General features: G+C 43.7%; 1 protein-coding gene across 12 annotated transcripts in view; it reads left to right on the top strand.

Moving 5' to 3' along the window:
* Positions 1-24,557, top strand: part of CACNA1A (calcium voltage-gated channel subunit alpha1 A) — a 253,359-nt gene that overhangs the window by 85,595 nt on the left and 143,207 nt on the right. For all 12 annotated transcript variants that reach the window (XM_083430670.1, XM_083430668.1, XM_083430665.1 and 9 more), the window contains 2 exons: positions 7,957-8,062; positions 9,260-9,399. In XM_083430670.1, coding sequence (XP_083286796.1) covers positions 7,957-8,062; positions 9,260-9,399 — 246 coding nt within the window. The remainder of the gene's footprint in view (positions 1-7,956; positions 8,063-9,259; positions 9,400-24,557) is intronic.

The following is a 24,557-nucleotide window of genomic DNA, read 5'->3' as shown; positions in this document are numbered from 1 at the left end:
TCACAGGGTTGTTGCAGAGATGAATCAGATAAGACCAAAGCAGTGTTTGCTAGAAGAGCTATATAAATGATTAATAATAACTTCCCAATGGTTTTAAATTAAATCAAAATATCTGCCATTTGTGTGCTGCAATAGTTTGTTGCAAATTGCAACATGCAAACAAGACAGGGCCCTATTTGCAGACTTTTAACCCATAGTGGGGGGGGGGGTTTCATTGTGAGGAGGGGTCCTTATATATCTGCTCACCAACATGGGTCCTCAGATCTGTCTTCTGCCCAGCCATTTTTTCTCTAGCTGTAACTGAAGCTCTTTTTCTGTGGTGTAGCTCCCAGCCCAGAGTCAAGTGTCATCCTGGTGGTTTGGCCTACAAACACTGCCATGCAAAGCTAAGAGAGACCATGCAAACTCTTTCTTGCAAGGTCGCAGTTTGAGCAGAGGTGACTGCCTTGGTGAGGAGCTGGCCAGCGTGCTGAAAATAGGTTCGGCACCAAGGAACTGCCCTTGCTACACAGCCATTTCTCGACTCTGCTGCCTGTGGGAACAGAGACTAGGCTGCTGCTGTTGCTTCCTTTCCTTTCTTTTCTTGTTTGGCCAGGAATGGGTTTTTTCTTCCACAAGTAGAAAGAGAAAGAAGCAGGTTTTTTTTATGAATTGGTCCCACCCTGCTCTAATGAACAGCCTTGCTGCCTTCTGGACCTGGGCACAAAAACTCCCTATTGTAATCCAGTTAGGGCAGGCCTGCTCTACAGTTTCTTGCACACCCAATTTAGTGGTTTAGTGTTGAAACATAAATGTGCAGGGCAGGGTGGGGTGGGGGTGGGGAAGAATTGCTAAAAAGCAGGTCTGCCATGGCATGGTAAAACCCTGTGCCGGCGTCACTTAATAGGCCACAGAGACAGCACTACCTATGCTGATGGTTTCTAGATAATGTCCTCTGCCAAAGCTAGTTTATCTGTGTCCATAGATTGGATGGTTGATTCAGAGGCTATCTTTTACTCCTAGGGCACTTTTACACACAAAAGACAAAAACTGGTTTGCCTCAACAGCATGCAGTTGTGGCTCCATGGCAAGTGTGCCACTGTTATAACAAGCACAAGTTTGCTGCATTAAAGATTTCCATATTAGACATATATCTAGAAACATGATGTGTAAAGGATTCAGGCCTAGAGGCACGGTGTTCCTCCAAGATGGACGTCCTGGTTATTTCTCTGTCATAATTCAAAGAAAATCCCTTTGTGTCAAAAGGTTAGGTACAGATAGTTTACTTCATGTGTTTATGTGTAGGTGTGGGTGTTTCAGATGATAATCACTGTATAAAGATGGCTGGTTGAAGTGACTGAGGAAGCTAAGGGTGGTGGTTGTTTTTGCAAGATGCAGGATTGTTTATACACAGAGTTTCAGAGCTTGAAGGAAAAGGCTCCGGAGTTCTGTACCCAGTTTGGCAAGGGAGCGGGAAGTAATCATTTATTGGCATCAGATCCTGGGGAAGGGAAGAGTGGCAATGGCCCATTGCCTTCTCATTTTGGAGAACCCTTTCTAAATCACACACTTAGAAACAAAAGATGCTTTTGTCAGTGTCCTGACCTGCTAGTTTTCCATGTGGAACACACAGTTTTGTGTGGTGAAACATTCAGTTGTGTGAGTCCCCCACCCCCAGACTCTGAAGTGAACAGTCCAGGCATAGTTTCTGTTCACTTTAGTGGCTTGAAATGCAGCGAGATCTTCCCCCACCCCAGCTGCAGTCCAGGCTGCATTTGCACGGTGCTGTTCATATCCGAGAGGGGTTGTGGATGTTGCCACCTGATGTGCATGGCATTTTGGGTTTCCTTGCCCCTGCAAAACACACAAACCTAGAACTTATTCCTTATGCCAGTGTGTGCCGTGGCACCCTGGGGTGCCCTGAATGATGGTCAGGGGTACTGCAGGCAACACTGGCCTCCATCCCTCTTTCCTTCCATCTCTCCTCTGCCTCCCAAAAGCTTGCACAGCTGTTTGTTGCAGCAGCCCTGGCTAAAAGCTACCCAGGCAAATGGTGCCTCTAGGGCTGGCCAGGGGGTGCTGGTTGCCAGGAGCTGAGGTGGCTCAGAGACCGGGGGTGGCTGTGGCGATGCCTGGAGGACTCCCAAGGAGAGGAAAGAGAAGAGGAGGCTGAGGGAACCCTCCACAAGGGAGGGGTGAGGGGCTGCCGGCTCTGCAGGCAAGGGGTGACATATCTGGGCTCCTGAGTCCCACAGAGGTGCCACAGAAATAATGTAGTTGGTCAAGGGAGCCTTGGACTCAAAAAGGTTGGAAACCTCTGCTTTTATGCTATCACTTGTGTATTTGCAACAGCTGTTAGATTGTGTTCACACTTCCATTGACTCCTCATCTACTGCTCTATTCAGATTGAAGCAAGTTTAAGGGAGGGACACAGCAATATATTGTCAAGAAACTACAGGATCGAGATGGAGTGTGGCTCACATCTTATGAATGTGGCTTCAAAAATGAATACTGGGCATGCACTGGATGCAGAGTAAGCAGTAATGTGAACATCCCCAGACTTACCATATTTGAGAACTAGAAATATGTGTGAGAAGCAGAGGAGGATGCCTGGAGTTTCAAGAATCAACTGAAGAAAAAAGAGTGGGGACATAAAAGTGAAGTATATTGTTGCGCATATTATGTGAATTAGTTCAGGGTTGGATTTTGGTAATATGGCACCCTGAGCTAGGGACAAAATTTGGCACCCCCACCTAAATATTTCTTATTTTCACAATAATTCCTTTTGGTATACTTGCTTTTTAAAAAATAGATCTTCTCAGTAGGCACCTGTATCAATATACAGTGGTACCTCAGGTTAAGAACTTAATTCGTTCTGGAGGTCCGTTCTTAACCTGAAACTGTTCTTAACCTGAGGTACCACTTTAGCTAATGGGGCGTCCCGCTGCCGCTGCGCCACCGCCACACGATTTCTGTTCTCATCCTGAAGCAAAGTTCTTAACCCGAGGTACTATTTCTGGGTTAGCGGAGTCTGTAACCTGAAGCGTCTGTAACCCGAGGTACCACTGTAGTAGTAGTTGTTGTTTGCACTCGCTTGGCTCGCCATAAATCCAGGACTGATTAGTTACCACCTAGCACACTTGAAGAATCATGCCCAAATGTAGGAAAGGATGGATTCCTCCCTCCCTTTTATTTCAGTGTACAGTGGTACCTCGGGTTACATAGGCTTCAGGTTACTGCGCAGCAGCAGCAGCAGGAGGCCCCATTAGCTAAAGTGGTGCTTCAGGTTAATAACAGACCTCCAAAATGAATTCAGTTCTTAACCCGAGAATAGCCAAGTGTGTCATCAACATCAGTACAAAACTGGGTGGTATTTATTCCTTAATTTTAAAAGAGGGGGCAGTGGTGGAGATCTTATAAATGCAGACCTGGAACATATGGTCGTTGGATGGTCATAGGAAGGAAACTGCATCTTGTGTACTTGGGCAGGAACCCAAGCTATCCACCCCCTCCCCCCTCGCCCCTTTTTGATCCTGGCTCTGGATCATGGAGTCGCCCTCGGGGCTCAGAAACCACGGAGCCTGGCTTGGCGCGCCTGCGAGCTCGTGGAGCTGAGCTGCCTTTTTCCAGAGGCCTCCTCCTCCTCGCCCTCTTTTTCCGCTCAAGGAGCTGGCTGGTGTTCTCGCCTCGCCTTCCCCTCGCGTCCCCGGCTCACTCTCCCTCCTCCCCCCGCATCTCTCTCCTCCACCGGATCCGCTGATTCAGGCATCTTTCCGCGCAAGCCAATCAATGGGCAGGAAGGGCCTGCAGCGGGCTCCGTGGCTCAGCAGCTGACGGTGCTGTGCTGCTGCGAGGCAGGCGGCGCGCACTGCAGTCTCAGATCCTCCTGCCCACCTACCCACCCCAAGAACTGGGCCGGTCCCAGCGGCACGTTTCAGCGCCTGCCTCCGCTGCTCCACTTTTTAAAGCAAGCTCGTTCGCTGGCTGCTGCGAGCTGCGAGCTCTTTTCCTTTTGACCCTTTCAGCGCCGAGTCGTAGTGATCCAGCAGGGAGAGGGAAGGGAGGAGGCGCATTGGTTTGCAGGAGCAAAGCAAGGAGCATGGGGGGGGGGGCAGACATCAGGGGCTTGAACTCTGACTGGAGGACGAGGAGGGAGGCAGTCTCTGTCCGGAACATCAGCAGAGGTTTCAGTTCCTGGCTCAAGTATGGGGATATGTTCAAGAAAGGGCTCAGATGCAGATCTGTTTGCATTCCAGCCCCTTGCTATGGAAGCTGTGCCTTGTATGTGTAGCAGCTGGTTCTGGTGTCTCTTGAAAGTTGGGATCTCTATACAAAGGGTGCTTCCGGATGACCTGTTTGTTGAGAATTCATCCTGATTTGCTCATTTGCAGGGAGATGAGGCAGCACTGGCTATTTAATAAGCATTCTTTCTGATTTGTTTCTGGGGAGATTAGATGATGTTGAATCACATCAAGGGGTAGCCCACACATTCCTTTATATTTTCCTGTTTCTTTCTTTTTAAAACAACTATAATTACGCAGCCTGAATTTGCCAGTATGTGGTCGAATCTCATAAAAAATAGGGATGGTCTAGATGATCCCATAATCAGAGGCACTCTTCTCCAAGCGGTGTGTGTGTGTGTGTAAGCTACACCTAGATCTGGCAGGCTGAAGTCCTAGAGCCTAACACCAGTTTCTAGAATAGATATAGTTACAGGTAGGTAGCCATGTTGGTCTGCCGTAGTCGAAACAAAATTTAAAAATTCCTTCCAGTAGCACCTTAGAGACCAGCTAAGTTTGTTATTGGTATGAGCTTTCGTGTGCATGCACACTTCTTCAGATACACTGAAACAGAAGTCACCAGACCCTTATATATAGTGAGAGGGTGGGGAGGGGTATTGCTCAGAAGGGTGGTGGGAATGGGTGATTGGCTGATAGGGGTGGTAAAGCTTTTGACGGCTGTTAATGACTGCTGTTACAGTTTTGGTTTTCCCTCCATTTCCTCCAATAATTCAAACTTTCGTTTCTTATGGAATTCATGATAATTTGGTCACTTGATGCAGATTAATCAGCATCTTGGAAAACCTTTCAAAAACACCTTTGGGAAAAAATTAAGAGAGGATTGTCTGAAATTCCAAGATCTAGTATTTTAAATCCTAGAAGGGAATGAACTGTGTTAAATTCCAAACGGTTTAGTGTTAAATTGGCCAATGTCGGTTTAAGAATGTGTGAGGTGTTCAGACCACCCATTTAAGCATTTCTAAGTCTGTCAGTAAGATCCTACCCTGTCAAAGACTAAATAAGACCCATAAATAGAGCCACACCTTTGTGCTCTTGTGCCCAAGGTCAGCATTTTTTTCAGTAGGTGCTGATTACAAATAATAAGCTGTGTGTGTGTTTACAGATTTGGGAAAGATTTCTTTGGGTGAGGCATTTATTAAGAGCTTTTACTGTGCGTCCTGTTTATATTCCATAATAACCAGAGATTTAGTTGCTCATGCTCCTGAAGAATAATCACTTGTGGTCTGAAACACAAGTGGAACAATTGACTCTCCTGCTTTCCCTAATAGATGCTTTTGGCGCAGTCCTGGTAGTGATCAGTTAGCACTTAGTGCAGCTACCTTTCCCATCATTACACCTCCACAAAGGTGCTCGAGTGGTTCATGCAACACTTCCTATATAACTGGGCTTGTGTGTCAGGTCCTGAGCATCAGGTCTCCATGGAGAAAGATGAGCAGATGCTTCCTGGCAGGTGTGTTTCCAGATTTCCTATAGATTCCCTGCCCTGAAGCTCCCACATGGAGCCTCACCTCAGCAGGAGAAACAGTGGGTGCAAGAATCAACCACTTCACACAGGTAAGCCAATGAGGAGCCTATTGTTGGAGGATGAGAGATGGTATATGCCACATAATTGTACCTGCTTCCCATCTAGCAAATCTCCACTACCATGTACATGAACCGGGAAACCCATGCACACAACAAAAACAAATTCCAGGTAATATATTGCCACGAGCATGTGGAAGAAATGAAAATGGCCACAAGAAAAGGGCACAAAGTGCTCCAGCTGCAGGCCAGCCACTCACATAGGAACATAGGAATCCGCCTTATACCAAGACAAATCATTATTCTGTCTAGCTCAGTACTCAGGCATGCCTCTCTAGGGTTTCAAAGGGGGCTCTCCCAACCCTGCATGAAGATGCCAGTGTACTTGGCAGACATGTTTGCTGTGTGTTCACCAGTGTGTCTTAGCTAAGACTATAAAGTCTGTCTTACTATTAAGTAGAGTGAACAACTACAAGGCATTGGAGGACAGAGCTATGTATCCTGCAACCTGCCCTGTTTCTCCTAAGTTATCCTGCTGTCCTCAGGTGTGGTGTGAAGGATGCTGTCTCTCTGCAAGTGCTGAAGGAACCTGTTGAAAGGGTGGGCATCTTGTCCTTCACTTCAGTCAGAAAAATATATTGGGCCAGCCCTGTGAACTAGAGATGCATGCCCAGTGGGCACATGGTGAGCAATGCACAATAGAGCTGTGATTTGGTGCGGCTCCAAGGATGAGTGGATGCTTCTCATTCCATTTTGTTTGTTATTGAGTTCAAATATGCACAGATTAAACATCTGCACACAGCTGGCTCTCAAGAAAATCCTGATCTGTATCTGCAAAAGCTAAGACAGGAGCTCTTTACTCACAGCAAAAGCAGGAGTCTGGGAGTTCTGTTTCCAGCTCTCTTGCTGCAGAGCTCTTGAATGGCACAGGGCCAATGGCTTGGCTCCTCTGTGAAACAGTGACAGCGTCACTGACCCTCCTAATATTCCTCTAAACGATGTTTAAAGAGGATTCAAGTCAAGTATGAATAATCTAGACTCACAACTGCAAAATTCACACTCCATGTAACTGTGAGGATAGCCAACTGCAAGTCACCGAAGCCCTCTTATCTTCATGGCTTTTAATTGGGAGCTCTTACTTTTGAGATATCTATGCATTTCTTTAATAGATGCTCATAAACACACAGAGCGAGGAGATGGAGCATCAAGGAAATTGTACAGCCAGGCACTCCTGTTCCTATTTAAGTGAATTAGATCCAAACGTAACACCATTACACTTGTACACATGGTTGCTTGACTCATGGAGTAAATTACTCCAGATAATATGCTTTTTATCATTCAGAATTCAATATATCCCTATCAGCTCTAAATATTGGTATAAATTAATGTTCTGAACACAAAAGAAAGGAGGAGTTTAAAAGGTTACTGCAAGATAAAGTATTATATGAAGAAGCTTGTGTAATGGGTAAATGATAAAACAGGGCATAGTAAGGGACAGACTGTAGGGCTGCTTTCTTTTTCTAGCCTCTGTTTCTGGCCTCTGTTCTGTTAATGTGAATACACAATGTTAATCTCTGCATGGCCTGCAACTGGCATTCACTGAAAAACCTTGGCGGATTTTGGAGTAGATGTCAGAATTTTCAGAAAGGACAGCATTGATTGTATTTTGGTGAAGGTGAAGAGTTGTCACTGTGCTCTACCCAGGAAGTTGAGGTGCTCTAGAAATTATCTCTATTGGCATTAATCAAATGATGATGTTGATTTGTAGCTGCACTCAGGAAAATTGCACTGGTGATTAGTCGATATTTGTCCTTTGTTGTATCCAGTGATTTCAAACCACCTTATTATTTGTTTATATCCCACTTTCTCCCCTGACAGGGGCTCAAGGAAGTATATTTTTGACCTTAGTGCTTAAATTTGTGTTTTCATTTGAAACATAGAAAGTACAAAGAATGGCATTGACTGGAACACAGATTTTATTCCACTTCGAAGCCATTCTCTTCTACACATTGCAGACTAAAGAACATTCTAAACATCCTTCATATATATCTGATCCAAGGTGGGTAGACCACATTTACTTGAGGAGTGGGGTTCTTTGTTTTTCTGAACCTAGAAGATCCAGTCATATGCAATACTTTCCTTAACTGTGCCTCACTCCTTTTGAATACATGATTTTAGCAACCATCATAGCAAACTGCATTGTTCTTGCTCTGGAGCAGCATCTGCCTGATGGAGACAAGACGCCAATGTCAGAACGACTGGTGAGTAGCAGCCTCTCCCTTTTAAATGTTGTTATGGCAGAGTTAACGGAGCATTATAATAATGTCAAAAATTAGAGTCCTGTGTCAAGTTCCTTCTCCCTTTCCGTAAGGCACAATAAACTTAACCTGTGCCTTGACAGTGTTACGTTTTGTGTTTCCCTGCCGGCATTACCCAGTGATGTGGAGCTCAGGTTGCCAACTCAGAAATTCTGGTGCATGGTTAGAATGTAGCAGTGGAGCCAGGGCCTAGGATGAGTTTCTGCCTCATCTAGTGGGTCCAGGTGTTGGGTGCTGCCTATTTACCTAACACATCCAGCTATTAAACTAAAAACTGCCAGGCGGGTTCCCTTGCCCCTTGCTTATCTGGTATCATTCAAGAGAGTAAGAAAACCAAGCAGACACCCCCCTCCCCCACAACCGGTTGGCAATTCTATGTGGAATGCTAGTGGGGAAACATACATCATACGGTCAGGTCACAGGGGGCACAGAGGGAGAGACGGGAGCTCCACACTCAATTTCTGTTTTCAGTAGCAGGCTCATGCTCCCTTTAACATTACTTCTGCCCCTAGAATAGTGCCACCATACATTTTCTTTCTTTTCCTGTTTACCGCAGCAGCTGACATGGGAACTAGGGATATTCCTCTGGGTTGAGAGTTCTCTTTCTCAGTATTGCTCAAACCGTCTAAGTCTGGACCCTAACAGATTGACCCAAACAAAGCTTTCACTGGACTTGTTTTCATAAAATATTGTTCATGCATGTGATTGAATGAAAATTGGGAGTGGTGGCTCATTAGCAGCCTCTCCATAATTTGGATTTAAAGTTGGTGTCATACCTAATCCTACGCATATTTTCCTCAGATGCATTGATAAGGTCTTAGGAGCCTGGCTCTTATTGGATACCCTGATAAAAGGCAGCAATGATTTTTGTACTCTAATAATAATTGGTATTAATAGATATGTTGGGAAAGAGAAAAATGTTCCTAGAATTAAATTAAGATCCAAGAGACCAAAGTTCCCTCCTCACTATGTAACTCCTTCAGAACTTGTCATTTTATCTTTGAACCCAATCCTGCCTCACATTATTGTAGTGATGATAAAATGGGGAAGAGGACCATATTGGTTTCCCTGAGCTAATTGGAGGAAGAGTGGAATAAAAATTTAACATATAAAAATTTTCCCTTGTGAATCTCTCCTTAGGATGACACAGAACCATACTTCATTGGAATATTTTGTTTTGAGGCTGGAATTAAAATTATTGCCTTAGGATTTGCTTTCCATAAAGGCTCCTACCTAAGGAACGGCTGGAATGTGATGGACTTTGTGGTGGTTCTCACAGGGTAAGTAGCTGGTTTTTAAATTGTTATCAGTTCTTGTTTAATTTCAGTCTGGCAGAGGCACTTCTGTCTAGCGGACATTGGACAGTGTCAAGAGTCAAGAAGGGAGTTTGAATTCTCAGATTCTGTTCTCTGACATGCAAGGAGAGGGAAGTCTAGTTAGAACAGGGGAAGGCTTGGCATAAGGTCTTCTGGCTTGGATTCCAGTTTTGAGATGCAAGTTGAATGCTGATTTAGCCATCAGTCCTGTCTCTCTAAATCATGCTACAGCCAAGTTATGCATCTTAAAGAACCTAAGCCTCATAGATATGCTTGTAGTGATATACAATCATTCTTCTTTTTTTATATAAAAAATGCAGACATTTCATATTGAAAACAATTATTGTAGAGATGGAAGGAATGTGTTGGTAATATCATGAATTCTAGCCAATAGGTGCCTTCTGAAGGTGGCTTTTATTTCCTTTGTTTATTATTTGTTTGTTCTACACATTTATAACCCCTGCCTTTCTACTGTTCAATGCAATTTCCTACCAATTCACACTTCGCCTTGCTGAAAATTTGCAGAATCTTTTTTAAAAAAAAATTATTTTGACTTATCATCAAAAATGGTATATTTGTCCTGCATGCTGTGGGGTGCTTTCAAACTTCCCACCACCACTGCTCTTAAAATGTTGCATATACCATACCTTTACCATTAGAATTCCAAATGGAAGGTTTGGGCTGTTGCTCATCTTTGCCACTAACTTCTGCTGGTTCTCCCTTGTTAGCAGATGTGTGGGCTAATAGAGATACATAATTTTTGGACACCATCATGTTTTTGGTCACCGCAGCTTTAAGGCTGGCCCAAGAGCACGAATTTCTGGGTCTTTTGTGTAGCAGGTACATCCTGCCTGCAATGCTGTGTGCTCTCATACTTTTCTAGTTTGCAGTGCTTGTTCCCTGCTGCTTCCCAACCTGCTCACAATTCCTCTGATGGGAACAAAAGCTTTTTCCTCCCGAAACAAAGATGTTTATTGGTGGTGGAGTGTTCACAACACCCACAGAGGCTCTCATTTGTTGTGCATTCTTGGATATGAGAAGAGCATCTAGTCAGCAGAGTGAAGTCCATGGAGAGAGTGCTGGGCTATTTGCAGGTTTGCTCCACCATGCCTTGCAGCTTCTGTGCACTTCTCTGATGCTTCAATGTATGTAGCTGATGTGTTTTACTCCTGCAGTTTCAACAGGTGTCTTGTTATGGTGGTTTATATTTCTTTGAGACTGATTGAAGGGGGATTGTAGCGCTGATAAATTCCCATTATTTGCCCGGTCTGGTGGCTTCTGTCATCTTTGAACAAAGCATGAAAACTTTTCCTCTCTTTGTCTGGTGCCTCTGTTTCAAGGCAGCTTTGAATTTGACTAAGGGAAGCCCAGGTTCAAATCCCGCCTCATCTATGAAGCTGAGCCACTAACTCACAACCTTGCCCAATTCACAAAGTTGTTGAGAGGATATACCGTATTTTTTGCACCATAACACTCACTTCCCCCCCCCCCAGAAAGTAAGGGGAAATGTCTGTGCGTGTTATGGAGCGAATGCCTGCAGGTGGCGGGGGGGGGGGGATCTGCTGCAGTCGTGAGCAGAGGATCCATGGTTCCCCTTCCTTCACTCCTCCGTGGTTACAAAGCATGGATCCACATGGATCCTCATGATTTTTGCATTGGGCTACTCCAAACTCACTGTCAGATCACATGTCTGTGGCCACAGCATGAACCACAAAAATCATATATCCACTATTTCGTTTAGAATATTTTTTTTCTTGTTTTCCTCCTCTAAAAACTACGTGCGTGTTATGGTCTGGTGCGTGTTATAGGGCGAAAAATACAGTATATATGAATGAGAGAGAGAGAGAGAGAGGTCACTTTTTACAATGAAAAGCGCTATAACAAAGAGAAATGAGAATCCCACAAACCCCTGAGAGCTAACATTCAAGTGAAGCTCCCATTACATGGAATTGCTGTCCTGAGATTGCTTTCTCTCCTTCCTTCTTTGTATTTCCCTAGGAACAGTAATTCATAGAGTACTTGGAAGCAAGGTTTTCAGAAGCCATTTTAGTTTAGAGAGTATATCTCTAAGAAAAATCTGAAGAAGTCAGTGCTCCTACTTGGATGATGCCACTGCTGTTCTGGTTTACTTGTCTTTTTAGGCACTTTGATCACTACATCCACTGTTTCTGGCGGCATACCCATGGGTTCTAGACAGGGCCGGATTTAGGTGTGATGAGGCCCTAAGCTACTGAAGGTAATAGGGCCCTTTATATAGCAGGTGAGGCCCATTACATACATCAAAGGAGCCTACACAACACAAAACACTGTTGCTGTATGTAGGTTTTATTTTATTTGTTTTTTATCTTATATTTTGGAAATATACATCCAGTTTTTTTCCTTTAATTTTTTTGGGGGCCCCCAAGAGAGTGGGGCCCTAAGCTATAGCTCATTTAGCTTATACATAAATCCGGCACTGGTTCTAGAATTGCAGTGGTTTAAATGGTTTGAAATAAGTGCTGATTCATGTGCACCTTTTGGACACCTAAGTATTTCTAGCTTTCTGTGGATTGCACCCACTGAGCCTGTTGTCCAAAGAAAAATTGTCCTTGCATCGTTCCTATGGATTACTCTCTGGTCCGCTTCACACAGGACCTTCTGTCCACAAGGAACACCCTGAACAGTTCCTGGGGATACACATAAGCAGAGGAACATCACTGTAGGCTTCACAGCAAATAATATAGTAGCAGTTCCTGGGATTGGGGCGGGGGGAGTGCTGTTGTGATTCCAGTAACTCATGTTTAGCCGTGCAGTTTGGTTTACAGTGTTGTTTCTCCACAGGGATAGTGCCTGTCAGGGACTGGCAGGACACGGGCAAGTGTGCATCAGGGGAAGGGGGCTGGAGTCTGACTTGTGGAAGAGGGGGCAGTGGTCTGTGGGGACCTGTACGAGCCAGGAGGCAACAATCAGAGGCAGGGGAAGCTTCAGAGCTGGAGGAAGAGGCAGGTGGAGCAAGGTGCTTTGCCCACCCTCCCCTGCACCACCGTCTCCCAGAACCAGAAGAGAATTGAAGCGGGAAAAGCAGAAGCACTTCCACGCAGGCGTAGTCTCCATCTCCATGTGTACAGCCCTTTGGGAGAAGGTACATAAACTGGGGGGGGGGGGACTGGTCCCCAGTTGCTGCAACTACTCCATAGAGTTTGGACCTGGGAATAGCTGCCTAGTTGTCAGATTGGTGTGTGTAGGATTCCAGAGCAGTTGAAGTGACTGTGTTATCTGACAACAAAGAGTTATCTCTCTGCTGTGTGCATTCCTTGGCTGGAAAGCGCCTTTGACAGTGACTTTGTAGTTTGGACTGTTCACACATAGGTGTGAAGCCATGTCAGACCTCTTCATGTTAGTACTTGGGTTCTTGAGGACACAGTCATCAACTAGAGGGTTTAGGTTTGTCAAGTTCCCTGGGGGTGGCTCTGCTTCCCATATTTCCAAAGCCAGTGTGGCTTCTTCGTGCAGAGGAGATCAGTTACATTTCCTATTTGTCAGGAGTGAGGAAGGTGCTGTTGGACTCCAACTCTCATCAGCTCCAGCCTGCACAGCCAGTAGGCGTAGATGATGGGAGCACCTGAAGGGCCACTGCTTCTCCCACCCCTGCTCCGTGTTTTTTGGAGAGTGGCGGGTGGCTGTTTGTTGCCCTCATTGTGTCTCCATTCAGTGCTGCTGAGGATTCTCAAGCTAAGATGGAAGGGAGCTGTGACTGATGCAACATGCTAAAGAGGAGTGCCTGGAGGTGAAAAACAATGCAGTATATTTAATCTTGCTGCGTTCTTTGAGCGGAATGAGAAGGTTAAGGGCCAAGCTAGATGTTGCACAAGGGATGTGTGGCGGCTGCCAAGAGCATCAGCTATCCTCTATTTCCTCTACGTATTTCCCTGGTAGCTAGTAATAGAAAACACGGGTCGTCATCTCAGCACTTGGTGCTTCCCCGCATCTCTTTAAATAGGCTCTCAGCTTGTATACAGGTTGGTGGATGTGTTTTAAGGCTGTGACCAAAGAGACCGCACAGAGGCTGATTCACAGAACCCAAAAGACCAATTGCTGGGTGTTTTGTAGCACAAGCATTCTAGATTTATTCATTGGGCTTTGAAGAGAAAAAACGGAAGGCTGTTTCTGATGAGCAGGAGGTAGCAGCGCAAATTAATGTCCTGCTTCACGTGTTCTAGGGCTGACCTCTGGCACCAAGGTGCTGATTTGCATGTTCTGGAAATCTGCACAGTATTGCTCTCGCAGGACTATATCAGAATGCAGGTGGGGGGGGGGGTGATATACTTGAATGCCCCACACTCCGTGAGGCTACCTTCACACATTCATCCAGAATGGCTAGGAAATTGCTGCCACTCTTTGCCCACTGCATCCGTAGCAGTACGCAATTCATTAGTATGCCAGGCGGCATTTGCTTCTTGATTAGGGAGTCCTCCCAGCACTATTACTTAAAGGAGCTTTCCAGACATGCCCTGAATGCTAAAAGAGTCTCAGCCTGCATGCACAGCCAGAATGGTGAAAAGGCAGGGAGGGAGCAGGGATGCTGAAGGAGGTTCCCTGACACTTTGGCAGGCAAGCAGCTCGGCAAGCAGATCTTCTGGTCTCAGATTCAGATGGTGCACTATAGGACTTTGGTAGAAGCGATTCATTTGTGGCTAGATCTCAATGGGCATTTGCACTTTTATGCATCCACATGTACAGCATGCTCTGCTTATTAATCTTTCTGTCTTTGTGCACATCAGTAGGCATGTTTACCCAGTGCACAAATGATATATTCATGGGGGGTATACCTCATGTAAATATAGTTTGTTTTTCTTGCAGTGCCTCTGAGAACAACCATCACAGGAGTACGTGTGTGTATGCCCAGTAGTATATATATATGTGGGGTGGGGTGTCTAATATTCTTCCACCTCACCTTTTTATGTGGACACATGATCATGTGCCTCCGGGTCCAAACAAAGAGTGCTGATTAACACTCTGTACTGAAGGCAGCAGTCCAGTATAGCTCACTGTACATAGATGTCCAGATTAGATTACTGTAATGCATTCTAGGTGGGGCTGTCCTTGAATACGCAATATGTGTCTTCCAGGATGTTTACTCATACAGTTGCTCTAACCCATATAACACCACTTCTGAAGAGTTGATGTTGGCTGCCTGTATGCCACCTGTATGCCACCAGTTCAAGACTTTATTGTGGTTTCCTGAACAAGTTAGGACCCAGTTAGCTGAAGGAGCAGCTCTCTTGGTCTTGCCTTGCCTTGCCTGAGTTTTACAATGAGAGGCATTCCTTCTTGTTCTATCACCTATTGAAGCTTTAGCTTGAGATAGGGTCTTCTCAGTGGGAATACCATAGCTGTTGAAAACTTTTTCCCACCAAGGTGTGGCTGGGATTAACAGCTGAGCTCTTCCTTGGCCTTTGGTGGAGATCAGGGTTATTGAGCTGCTTGGTAGTCAGAAGCAACATTTGTGGTGGACTAGAGCTGCCATCGATGCCGATATTGCTGCTTCTTAAATAGATGGTTGTGGAATCTGGGCTGCATGAATGCACCGGGGCAAGTGCTGCTGCAAGTTCAGCACTCCCAGCTGATGCACCCAAGGGGCCCTGGCTCATTGCATCTCCAGCCCAGCCATGCCCAGGTAAGCAGCTATGTTGCGGGTGTTGGGAGGGCAGTTCTGTGGTTCTTCCCCACCACATGCTACTGTGGTGCCACTGTTGGTATTGTTATAGGAAGCAGATTAAGCCATTGAGATTTGATATGGTTTTGCTGTTTTATTGAATGAGTTTATTGTATGCTTTTCTTTTTCTTTCCTTTGAATGTGAGCTGCTTGTGATCAAGGGAAGGATATATACCTTATAAATAAATGTTTTTTATTTTAAATATGGTGACATACATGACATTTTTGAGAATACAAGAGAATACAAGAAACCTTTCCAGATGCATGTTGTGGGTCTGTGCTCTGGGGACACCAAGGCTTGAAGCTCTCAAAAGTCTGGGGAAATTGCCATCTCAGATCCCATATGAGGAGGTGGCCAAAGCACTCCCTAGTCCTTCAAAGGATGTTCTGTATTTTGCTTGTCCAGTATACCCAGTATGTCCATGTTGTGAACAGCCCTAAGATATATGGATGAAGGTCGGTAAACAATAAATAAATAAATAAAAGCCTGGGGTGGACTAACCTACAATTATTCAGGCTGCTCTGAAACTTGACTAAGCCCAAAGAATGATCCATCAACCATACTACAACCTGGGGCTCACTATTTTTGGATGTCCTTGGAGGCTAGGTCAAAACCTGTGGTTGTCAAGATGCTGCCCCTCTCCTAGGCCCTAAACCCTGACTTGAGGTCGGGGCTCTTCTCTGCCTCCATCCCCAGTTCAATGTTCGGAGCTAGAAAGGGACTTCCTGGTTTGGCCCTTTGCTGTCTTCAGTAATGCAGTGGCCAAAGAAGCTCTCTCTCGCCACCCCCTCTATCTCCCAAACAATCATTTATTATTATATTGTTATTATTATTTATTATTATTGATTTATCCTTTAGCTAGGATCACTGTGCAACAGTGGGGACAATTGCCACCCCTCTCTGCTGCTCCAGGATTGAGAGGATGGTTGGGGCTCATTACATTTGCCAAAGGGTTGTGGAACCATCACTGTGGCAAGCAAAAAGAAAAGGAAAAAAAATGCTGAATCTGATCATAACCTCAAAAATAATCATAGACATTACGGTAACGAATAAACAAAAGGAAGTCATCTCATATTTGTTGGCAGCAGTGAAATTATAATATTCCAGTAAGTGGAGAATGCAAACGATCCCAACAACAAATGAATGGCTTGAAAAATGCGGGGATTTTACTTTAATGGCAAAATTGACTCACTTTATAAAGACAAAAGAGAAAATATAGCTTTGAGAAAAATTGATCATTTTAGGGTAGAGTTGGTTACTCCCACAATCTGAAAATGGTTTTATGTTGTTTTGAATTATCCCATTCAAATTTATGAATAATTGAAAAGAACTCACCAACTGTCTTAAAATTAAAATCCAAGATAAAACTTGTTGATTGTGAGTTGTGTATACATTCATGAGTATGCGGATATACATGATGTGCATATATATGTAAATAGTAGGCAAGATCCAACTAACTTGTTCCATTAGTGCACGGATTTACACTTGTTTAGAAAACTTCCCCTCTCCTTTCCCTACGTATGTCTCGCCCCTGCCCAGATATCCTCCAGAGTCCAGAGGACTGGGAAATCCCAAAAGCAATTTTAGGAGGCATGGGGGTGGAGGAGACTGAGGAGAGAGTTTCACTGCTCAAGTTCAAATCCTTGTACTGATGGAACAAGTAAGTGGGATACCGTTTAGTGTGTGTTTGAGTGTGAGTATTTATATGCAGGGCTTTTTTTCAGCCGGAACTCGCCGGAACTCAGTTCCAGCACCTCTCAGGTGGGCGCTATTGCTATTATAAGAGAACAAGGGAGGTGCTCATGGTGAGTTCCAGCACCTCTTTTTCTAGAAAAATAGCACTGCATATATGTATATGTATATCTATATTTGTGTGTGTTTGTGTGTATGTGTGTGTGTATACACATATATATACAGTATTTGCTTAAGCAGTGTGTATGTGTATGAACATGTGTATATATAGGTTTGTGTAGTTATGCAGAAATGAATGCATACCCAAAGAGAATGTATAGTGATCAGTCAAGGAAAATATAGAAATATTAAGATTGATATAAATTAATTTATGTTCATGGTGAAAATATGCAAAAGGAAATTTTGAAGGTAGAGATTTAGGTATGTGATAGGAAGTGTCTCCAAAATCACTTATGGTTTGAAATAATATGTTTGAGTGCTTCTATTCTTTTTTGTACTATATGCTATATTTTTGAATATACTGTATTTAATATATTAGGTTTTCAAGAAACGTTCCTAATACTAATTCTGTTCCAGATTGTTCTACTGTTGTTCATGGTTAGCACTAAACATCTGTACTACTCTGTGGGCAGAAGATTCCTTCACCATTTCTAGCAGAGACAATTAGTAGAAGTTGATTCTATTGCAAATTTTTATATGGTTCAAACTAGTGAGGTCTGTTTTTGGGGACAGTGCCCCTAAAGTTCAACATATATGAACTGGAGGGGGGGGTGGGAATACCTGCAGAGAAGCCTGTCAACTTTCCCTCATCCTCTATCCAACTATTGGGACTCTCTCTAATTGCCACAAAGGCTGTTATCCCAGGATTCAGTTCCCTTTCCAACTGCGCTGTGCATTCCCACAGTTTCATATAGCTCCTTCTTGACTCAGCTGAACTGAGGAGGATTTTCCAGAGCTATTTTAATGTCAGATTTAAAAGGAAAGGAATGGTGCTAAGTTAAATTCTGAGGAGTGGATGATCTTCCCACTTCCTTAATGTCACCACCACCGTTGTAAGTACCGTAGTTTCCCACAACTCTGATATTTACATGCCCCCTTCATGCTAAGCTAGCCTTCCTTGCTGCTGTTAGCATAGTTGGTAGGTATTGATGTAGTTCCCTAATAGTAACCTCATCAGGAAAAAAAAGTCTTACAAACATAGAGTTGGGAACACAAGAGTCATCTGGTTCAAACACCTGCACTGTAGGAATCTTTTTTCCCCAACATGGGGCTCAAACCCAGAGCCCTGAGATTAAGAGTCTCATGCTCTTACCAACTGAGCTATCCCACTGTCCTCTTGGACAACTGTTCACTATTCCTTATGTCCCTATAAAAATGCCCCACTATGGACATGTGAGTCATGACTCACAGCTAGATCACACCCTGACTGAAGGTGAGTTGCTAGTATTGCTACCACTGTTGCTTGTGTGGAGTAGGATAAGAAAAAAAGAAGGGATGCAGACAGATAGAGAAAAATAGTGAAGGAATTGATGGGGGGGGGGGAATGTGGAAATTAATGGTGGGCCTGAAGGTCATTGCCTTAGACATTTACTCTCCTTCTGTTCAGGCTATTCAGAGGATACTGAGGAGTGGAATAAAATATTACGAATTCCTAAACACAATAAGCTCTTTGTTTTAACAATTTACACCAATGTTTTAGGTGATGCTCCTGCATGGGACTGAATAAATATTTCAAATTCTAAAGGACAGGTTTCCTGAGATTATTCTAGCCCTGTGTAAGGGGAAGACGTGTGTTAATATGAAGTACGTTTAGGAGACTGCCCCTTTCTCACTGCCTCAATAAAGTTAGAGAGGATTACTCGGGATTCATAACATGCTGAATTTTGAGTGATTAATCATTTTTAGGATTGGTAGCAGGTTTGCTTGTTGTGTAGGGATAACATATCGTCCATAGCATAGGGTAGATAATGTAACAATTGGCCTCATTTTGCGAATGAAGGACGTTCAGGGAGAAGGACACAATTTTAATGGAGCTGTTGGAGGACGGTTCTTGCTATGTGAAATACTTTAAAATGCCATCTCATTTCCTATTCAAACAAAAGTCTTTGTAGCTTTCCCTGTCTGCTCCACTTGTCATCCTCAGAGCTGGATCATGGAGGCAACTTGTCACAGCTGCTTGTAGCTTCATTACAGTATCCAGCGACAGTGGTTTGGATAGTTAGTACCATCATCAAATGGAGAATGGAATCATAATAGGATTCTATTTGAACAATTCACCATTTGCCAAATATGGATGGATGGATAGAATATGGATGGATGGATAGAATAAGTGGGTAAAATGCACATTATTATTATTATTATTATTATTATTTAAGAAGGAGGTGAAGAAAAGAGCCCTGCATTCACATATTCATTCATGAAGACAAATATGGATTTTTATACATCCGTAGAGTCTGGTGAGGGAGATGTAGAATATGACTACAAAGATGACACTACCTCTTATTTGTTAAAAACATTTATATCTGCCTCTCCAGAGCTTGAGTCAGCTTACAATAAAGATGACAACAGTAAAATCACAAAACAAAAAATATAAATAAATACGGCACACATACCCTCAGCAAGGCTGTATAAAATTCATACTATCAACATGATATTATTAAAACTCAGTGGCGGAAAGCTGCTTCAAACAAGTGAGCTTTACTCCCCCTTTTGAAGATGAAGAGACAGGGGAAAACCCTGAACCTTATCAGGAATGCTATTCCGTAGTCTCGGGGCAATCAAATTAAAGATCAAGCTCCTTTCTGCAGATGTCCTCACTTCATCCCACATAGGCACACAGAGAAGGGGCTGACCTGCATAATGCAAACCGCAGTGGGGTTCATCTGAGGATATACACATTTTGCATGTGCAGTCATTGGAAATCAATAATTTAAGAATGTGCTTTCTTTTGCTAGTGTGCCTTTGGTACTTGGGCCAGTCATGAATAGACCAGTTCAGATGTGGTCATCATATTTGAGCCTTTAGCTCACATACTGCCTTCTCATGCTCTGATTCCATCATTCATTTCCTGTGCAAGGAAACCCATTGTTCAAACAATGTAAAACTGATTTTCGATTCTAGTTTGGAAGCAAACTACAGTTTGTGCAAACCATTGCTTGTCCAATTTGGAGGTAACAGCAAAATATGGTTTGCTCAAAACAAGAAGTGGAGGAGGGAGCTGGAGTGTGCAAGAGTGGTGGAGGGAGTTCAGGAGTTGAAAGCTTTGAGCCAACAGCCAAACCACGATTTGCCCTCGGAGTGTGTCAACAGTCGTGCTCACTGCAAAACACATACAAACATAGATGGCAGATTATATCAATGAGATGACTCCCGTTGCCATGGCAACCAACATGAATGAGCATAAGAAGGTAACTGTGAAGAATGTGAATGGGAAATGTCCAGTTGCTATGGTGATCCAGTAAATGGAAAGAGCCCCTCTGGTGTGACAGAAGCAGGCTCATCTGCAGGCAGAAGCTCCTGATGGACAAGTAATAATAGAGTGAGTGCCTCGCTCAGGATAAAGGGATTGGGACCAAATAGGTTTATATTCATAGGAAAGTCCCTTAGGTATTTACAGGACCCACCCAATAACCCAAGTGTGGATATGAGAACATATGACTGCAAGCCCTATTTATTGCAGTGGTATGTTTATGGGAAACTGGGTAGAGTAATTAATACAATTGGCAAGATAAGTTACTTGGAAGTCATATGTCAGACTCACCTATATAATTACACCAGCAGTGTACAAAAAACGGGCTAAAAATGGAGGGTTGATTCTGGAAGTATGTGAGGCAAAGCGTGCCAAGTATGAATGGGAAAAATTCTCTATATCTGGTTCATATCATTTTCACGTGTTTTTACCAATCATTCCATTCCGTTTATGCATTAATTTGTGATTTCTAAATAAAACATTTCAATATATATTGAAATGTGTGTTTTCTTTAAATGCCTATTTCGTATGTCCAGACAGCCTAGAACTGGGTCACAGTATCTTGAGAACTGTGAAATCTGGTGGATGGCTGTGTTCTGGTTTTACGAATTAGTCTCAGATGTGCTGATTATTTAAAACATCCACTCCGGGCTGGATTATGTCAGGATAGTACTCATGCATCTGTCTGGTCAGGGTCACAGGGTATGTTGTTCTGGCAATAGAAGTGGAGAAGGAGATACATTCTTCTGGCATTCAGCCATTGGTTACTGTGAGTCACTAGACTTTCACCTCACAGATCAGTTCTCTAAACCAACTAGTGCAACAGGTGTGACAGCTGTAATTCCCTCCTCTGGAATTACAGGGAATCTCTGGAGCACAGATTCTTTTCTCTAACCAGTTCTACAGCACAAGGCAAGAGAGGTATGGGTGCTAGAGACCAGGACTCTTTGGGTTTTCTTCCAATCATGGAGGACAGGTATGGTAGACCTAGGTAACTAGTCTAGTGTAGTGGTTAAGGTGTCAGACTAGGACCATTTTTTCCTCAAATACCCAGTAAGATGTGAAGATTACTAGATGACCCTAGAAATCCTTTAGGACCTCTATAGTTGTGTATATATGAACTGTTTTGAGATGGGCCAGCAGCTACCCAGAAACAGTAGTAAGTCATGAAGGTTCTTTGACCAACCAACATACACACTTCTAGTGGTGTTCTCTGACTCCACTGCAGTGAAGTCTGTTCCCCATCTTATTAGGATGCCTATGAGTTTGCACTGGTTCCCATTGGAATCATTTGATGCCCACACTGGTCCCAAACTGTGTATACGGACTTTCCACACACTCTTTCTATGCACAAAGCTAATTATAAAGCTTGTGAGCTGGTTCCAGATGCTGCCATCCTGCCAAGTGCTCCTATTCCTCCTCTCTCTATGGGTTGTATCCAGTGTTAGGTCCATTAATTCCAATGGGTCTACTCTGAGTAAAGCTTAGTTGGCTACAACCCTATGCAGTATTTCTAAATCGATATATGACTACAAATTGTTTGGTTGTGTGCATATTTATCTTCTGTGTATTTTTTCCAGATCGTAGAGAGTATTTTTGTTACATTTGGGCAACTGTGGAAATTAAGCAGGGGGACTAAACTGCTGTTGCACAATAAGCAATCATGCTTGCTTCTTCTGTATTTTGTAATTGTTGATCAAAATGACTATTGGGGATGAATTTGGGCATTTGTACAGCTTCTGATTCAAAATGGAAAAAGGAAAAGCCCCCTCCCAGCACAAATCTTTTGTTTTGAACCGGGGGTGGGGGAGGATATATTTGATTCACACAATTGCCATGCAAATATCCTTCCTGTAATTAGAGTAATGGCATGATCAGCCCACAGCAATGTAATTCTGGACCACATCATGCCCACATTGCTTCCTCTTAGAGTTTCAATGTGAATGACCCTAAGCAAATGCAGGGCACATGCACAAAACAGTGCAGTTGTAGGTAGCAGATCAGGTGTGCATCACAGATATCTTAAAATGGCACTAACCTGTGGTGCCAGTTTCCAAGTAAGGCAAATAGGCCCTAAGGTATATCGTTCATTTACCTATTATATTTCTGATATTCAAAACCCATGATATCCAGCACAGTTCCATAATGTATTCAACTTCAGCTGCCCAGTTCCTGCACATTCCTTGATTACTGGACCCCTATCCAAGACAGTTTAAGGCTTTATGCTGCGTATTTCTGGGAATCCAGAGCTCAGCTTTTAGTATTGCAGCATAGCTGATGAGTCAAAAGATCCTCAGTGAAATGACTTTCCCTTTCCTGTGCTCCAGCTGAACTCCTGCTTTGCACCAATTTGCAGCTTCAGTTCCTAGATTTTGCAGACTTTGATAACCACTCTTGCAGTGTGGATTGCAGTACAGTGGTACCTCGGGTTACATACACTTCAGGTTACATATGCTTCAAGTTACAGACTCCGCTAACCCAGAAATAGTGCTTCAGGTTAAGAACTTTGCTTCAGGATGAGAACAGAAATCGTGCAGCAGCGGCGCGGCGGCAGCAGGAGGCCCCATTAGCTAAAGTGGTGCTTCAGGTTAAGAACAGTTTCAGGTTAAGAACAGACCTCTGGAACGAATTAAGTACTTAACCCGAGGTACCACTGTAGTGGAAACCCAGAAGTTGCAGTGAGCCACAGTATAGAAAAGTCGAAACCTGCCAGAAATTGTATATGTGTAGGCGTGTGTGTGTGAGAGAGAGCTCAAGGGTGTCTTGCCAGACAACTCCTTGGGTTGGCCCAGTGGAAAGCATGCTGCTCATCACCTTCCCTGCCAACACAGTTTCCCCTCTTTGACTAGCACTTCCACACTGCCCTTTGCTGCAAGGGGATATTTCCCTAGCACAGTCCTTGCCCCTCATGTGTTTTCTTAGAGCTTGGGGAGAAGTATGGGTTGTTCTGTCCGATCACCAGGTTTTGTTTCTGTTCTTGTTTTTGCAAGAGGGAAGTGTTTCTAGCATGGATAGAGACTCTCCTCCCTCCTGTGCCCTCTTGGATTCCTTCATGTGGATACTGCTGCTGCTGCTATTTCCACCCCACACCTTTTAAGACTCACCCTCACAAAGCAGCTTATATTCAAAACAACCGGCAAGACAAATAGCAGCATAATATGTACCTTAATATAACCCAGTGCTCATAGGTTGTTAAATGCATATTACTTTGTTGTTGTCCTATTATTGCAGTTGTTTTTAGGCACAGCTGGAGTTACCTTTCTGTCTCCCAGTAACTGGGGGTGCACAATACAAAACTGCATTTCAGACAAGGAGAGTTTTGAACATCTCCATATTACCCGGCAGCTGAACTGTAATCTCTGCACCACATGGTGGAATGGGAAAGAGCCGTTCAGCCTTGGGCTTTTTAAGCAGAATATTGTAAAGGAGAGGAAAGGGACTAGGGCGGCAGTTTCCATGAATTAAAAGCCTCAGTCTCAGATCTAGAATCCGTAGGTTCCAGATCTCAGCTTTTCTTAGAACTGCTTGGGCAGCCTGAGCAGGTCAGTATCTCTCTGGAGCCTCAGTCTCCTATCTGTAAAAGGGGGAGTATATTAGAGAAGGATTCTGTATATGAAATGCATGCAGAACACAAATGATATCAGCCTCATTAATTTCATTGGGGTTTGGGGTGGAATTCAGTGCTATAAGCCATTCTGACACTTCCATGTAGGAAGGGAAGGATGGGATATAAGGATTTTTAATAGCGTAAAAATGCTTTGAAACTTGGGTTAATTTCCTCCTATTTCTAAATTATTATTATTATTGTTATTGTTATTATTTAAAAAATTATATTTTGTTCCCCTGTTGTATACTGTTGGGTTTTTTCCCCATACCAGAGATTTCTGTACTGTAATGCATTTAGTTACATATGGCTTCATCAGCTGCAGTGCAGCTGCTAACTTTTCTGGGTGATACTTGCAACCCAATTATGCCCCTTAGTGGGAAGGATGTGTATAAACTCCTCTACCAGACTAAATTTCTGCTATTTACTCCGTGCTTCAACAAGCAAAGTTTGGGATATAGGAATCATGTCAAACTCCTATAAAGTGGTGGCCTGGGAATGAGGCAATTTAAAGTACAAGATGGGTGGTAGGATTGCCAGTGTTCCCCCCCCCCCAGGTCTCCTATGCCTTGAAAAATTGCATAGCAAATTGAGTAAGTGCATCTTTTCCCATTGCTTCCTATGCATTGGGGGGGGGGGCATTCACCTCCTGCATTTTACT

The sequence above is a fragment of the Podarcis tiliguerta genome (genome assembly GCF_965153285.1).
Source record: "Podarcis tiliguerta genome assembly, chromosome: 2".
NCBI lineage: Eukaryota > Metazoa > Chordata > Lepidosauria > Squamata > Lacertidae > Podarcis > Podarcis tiliguerta.
The sequence above is the reverse complement of the archived record's forward strand: the minus strand, read 5'-3'. Positions and strand labels throughout refer to the sequence as shown.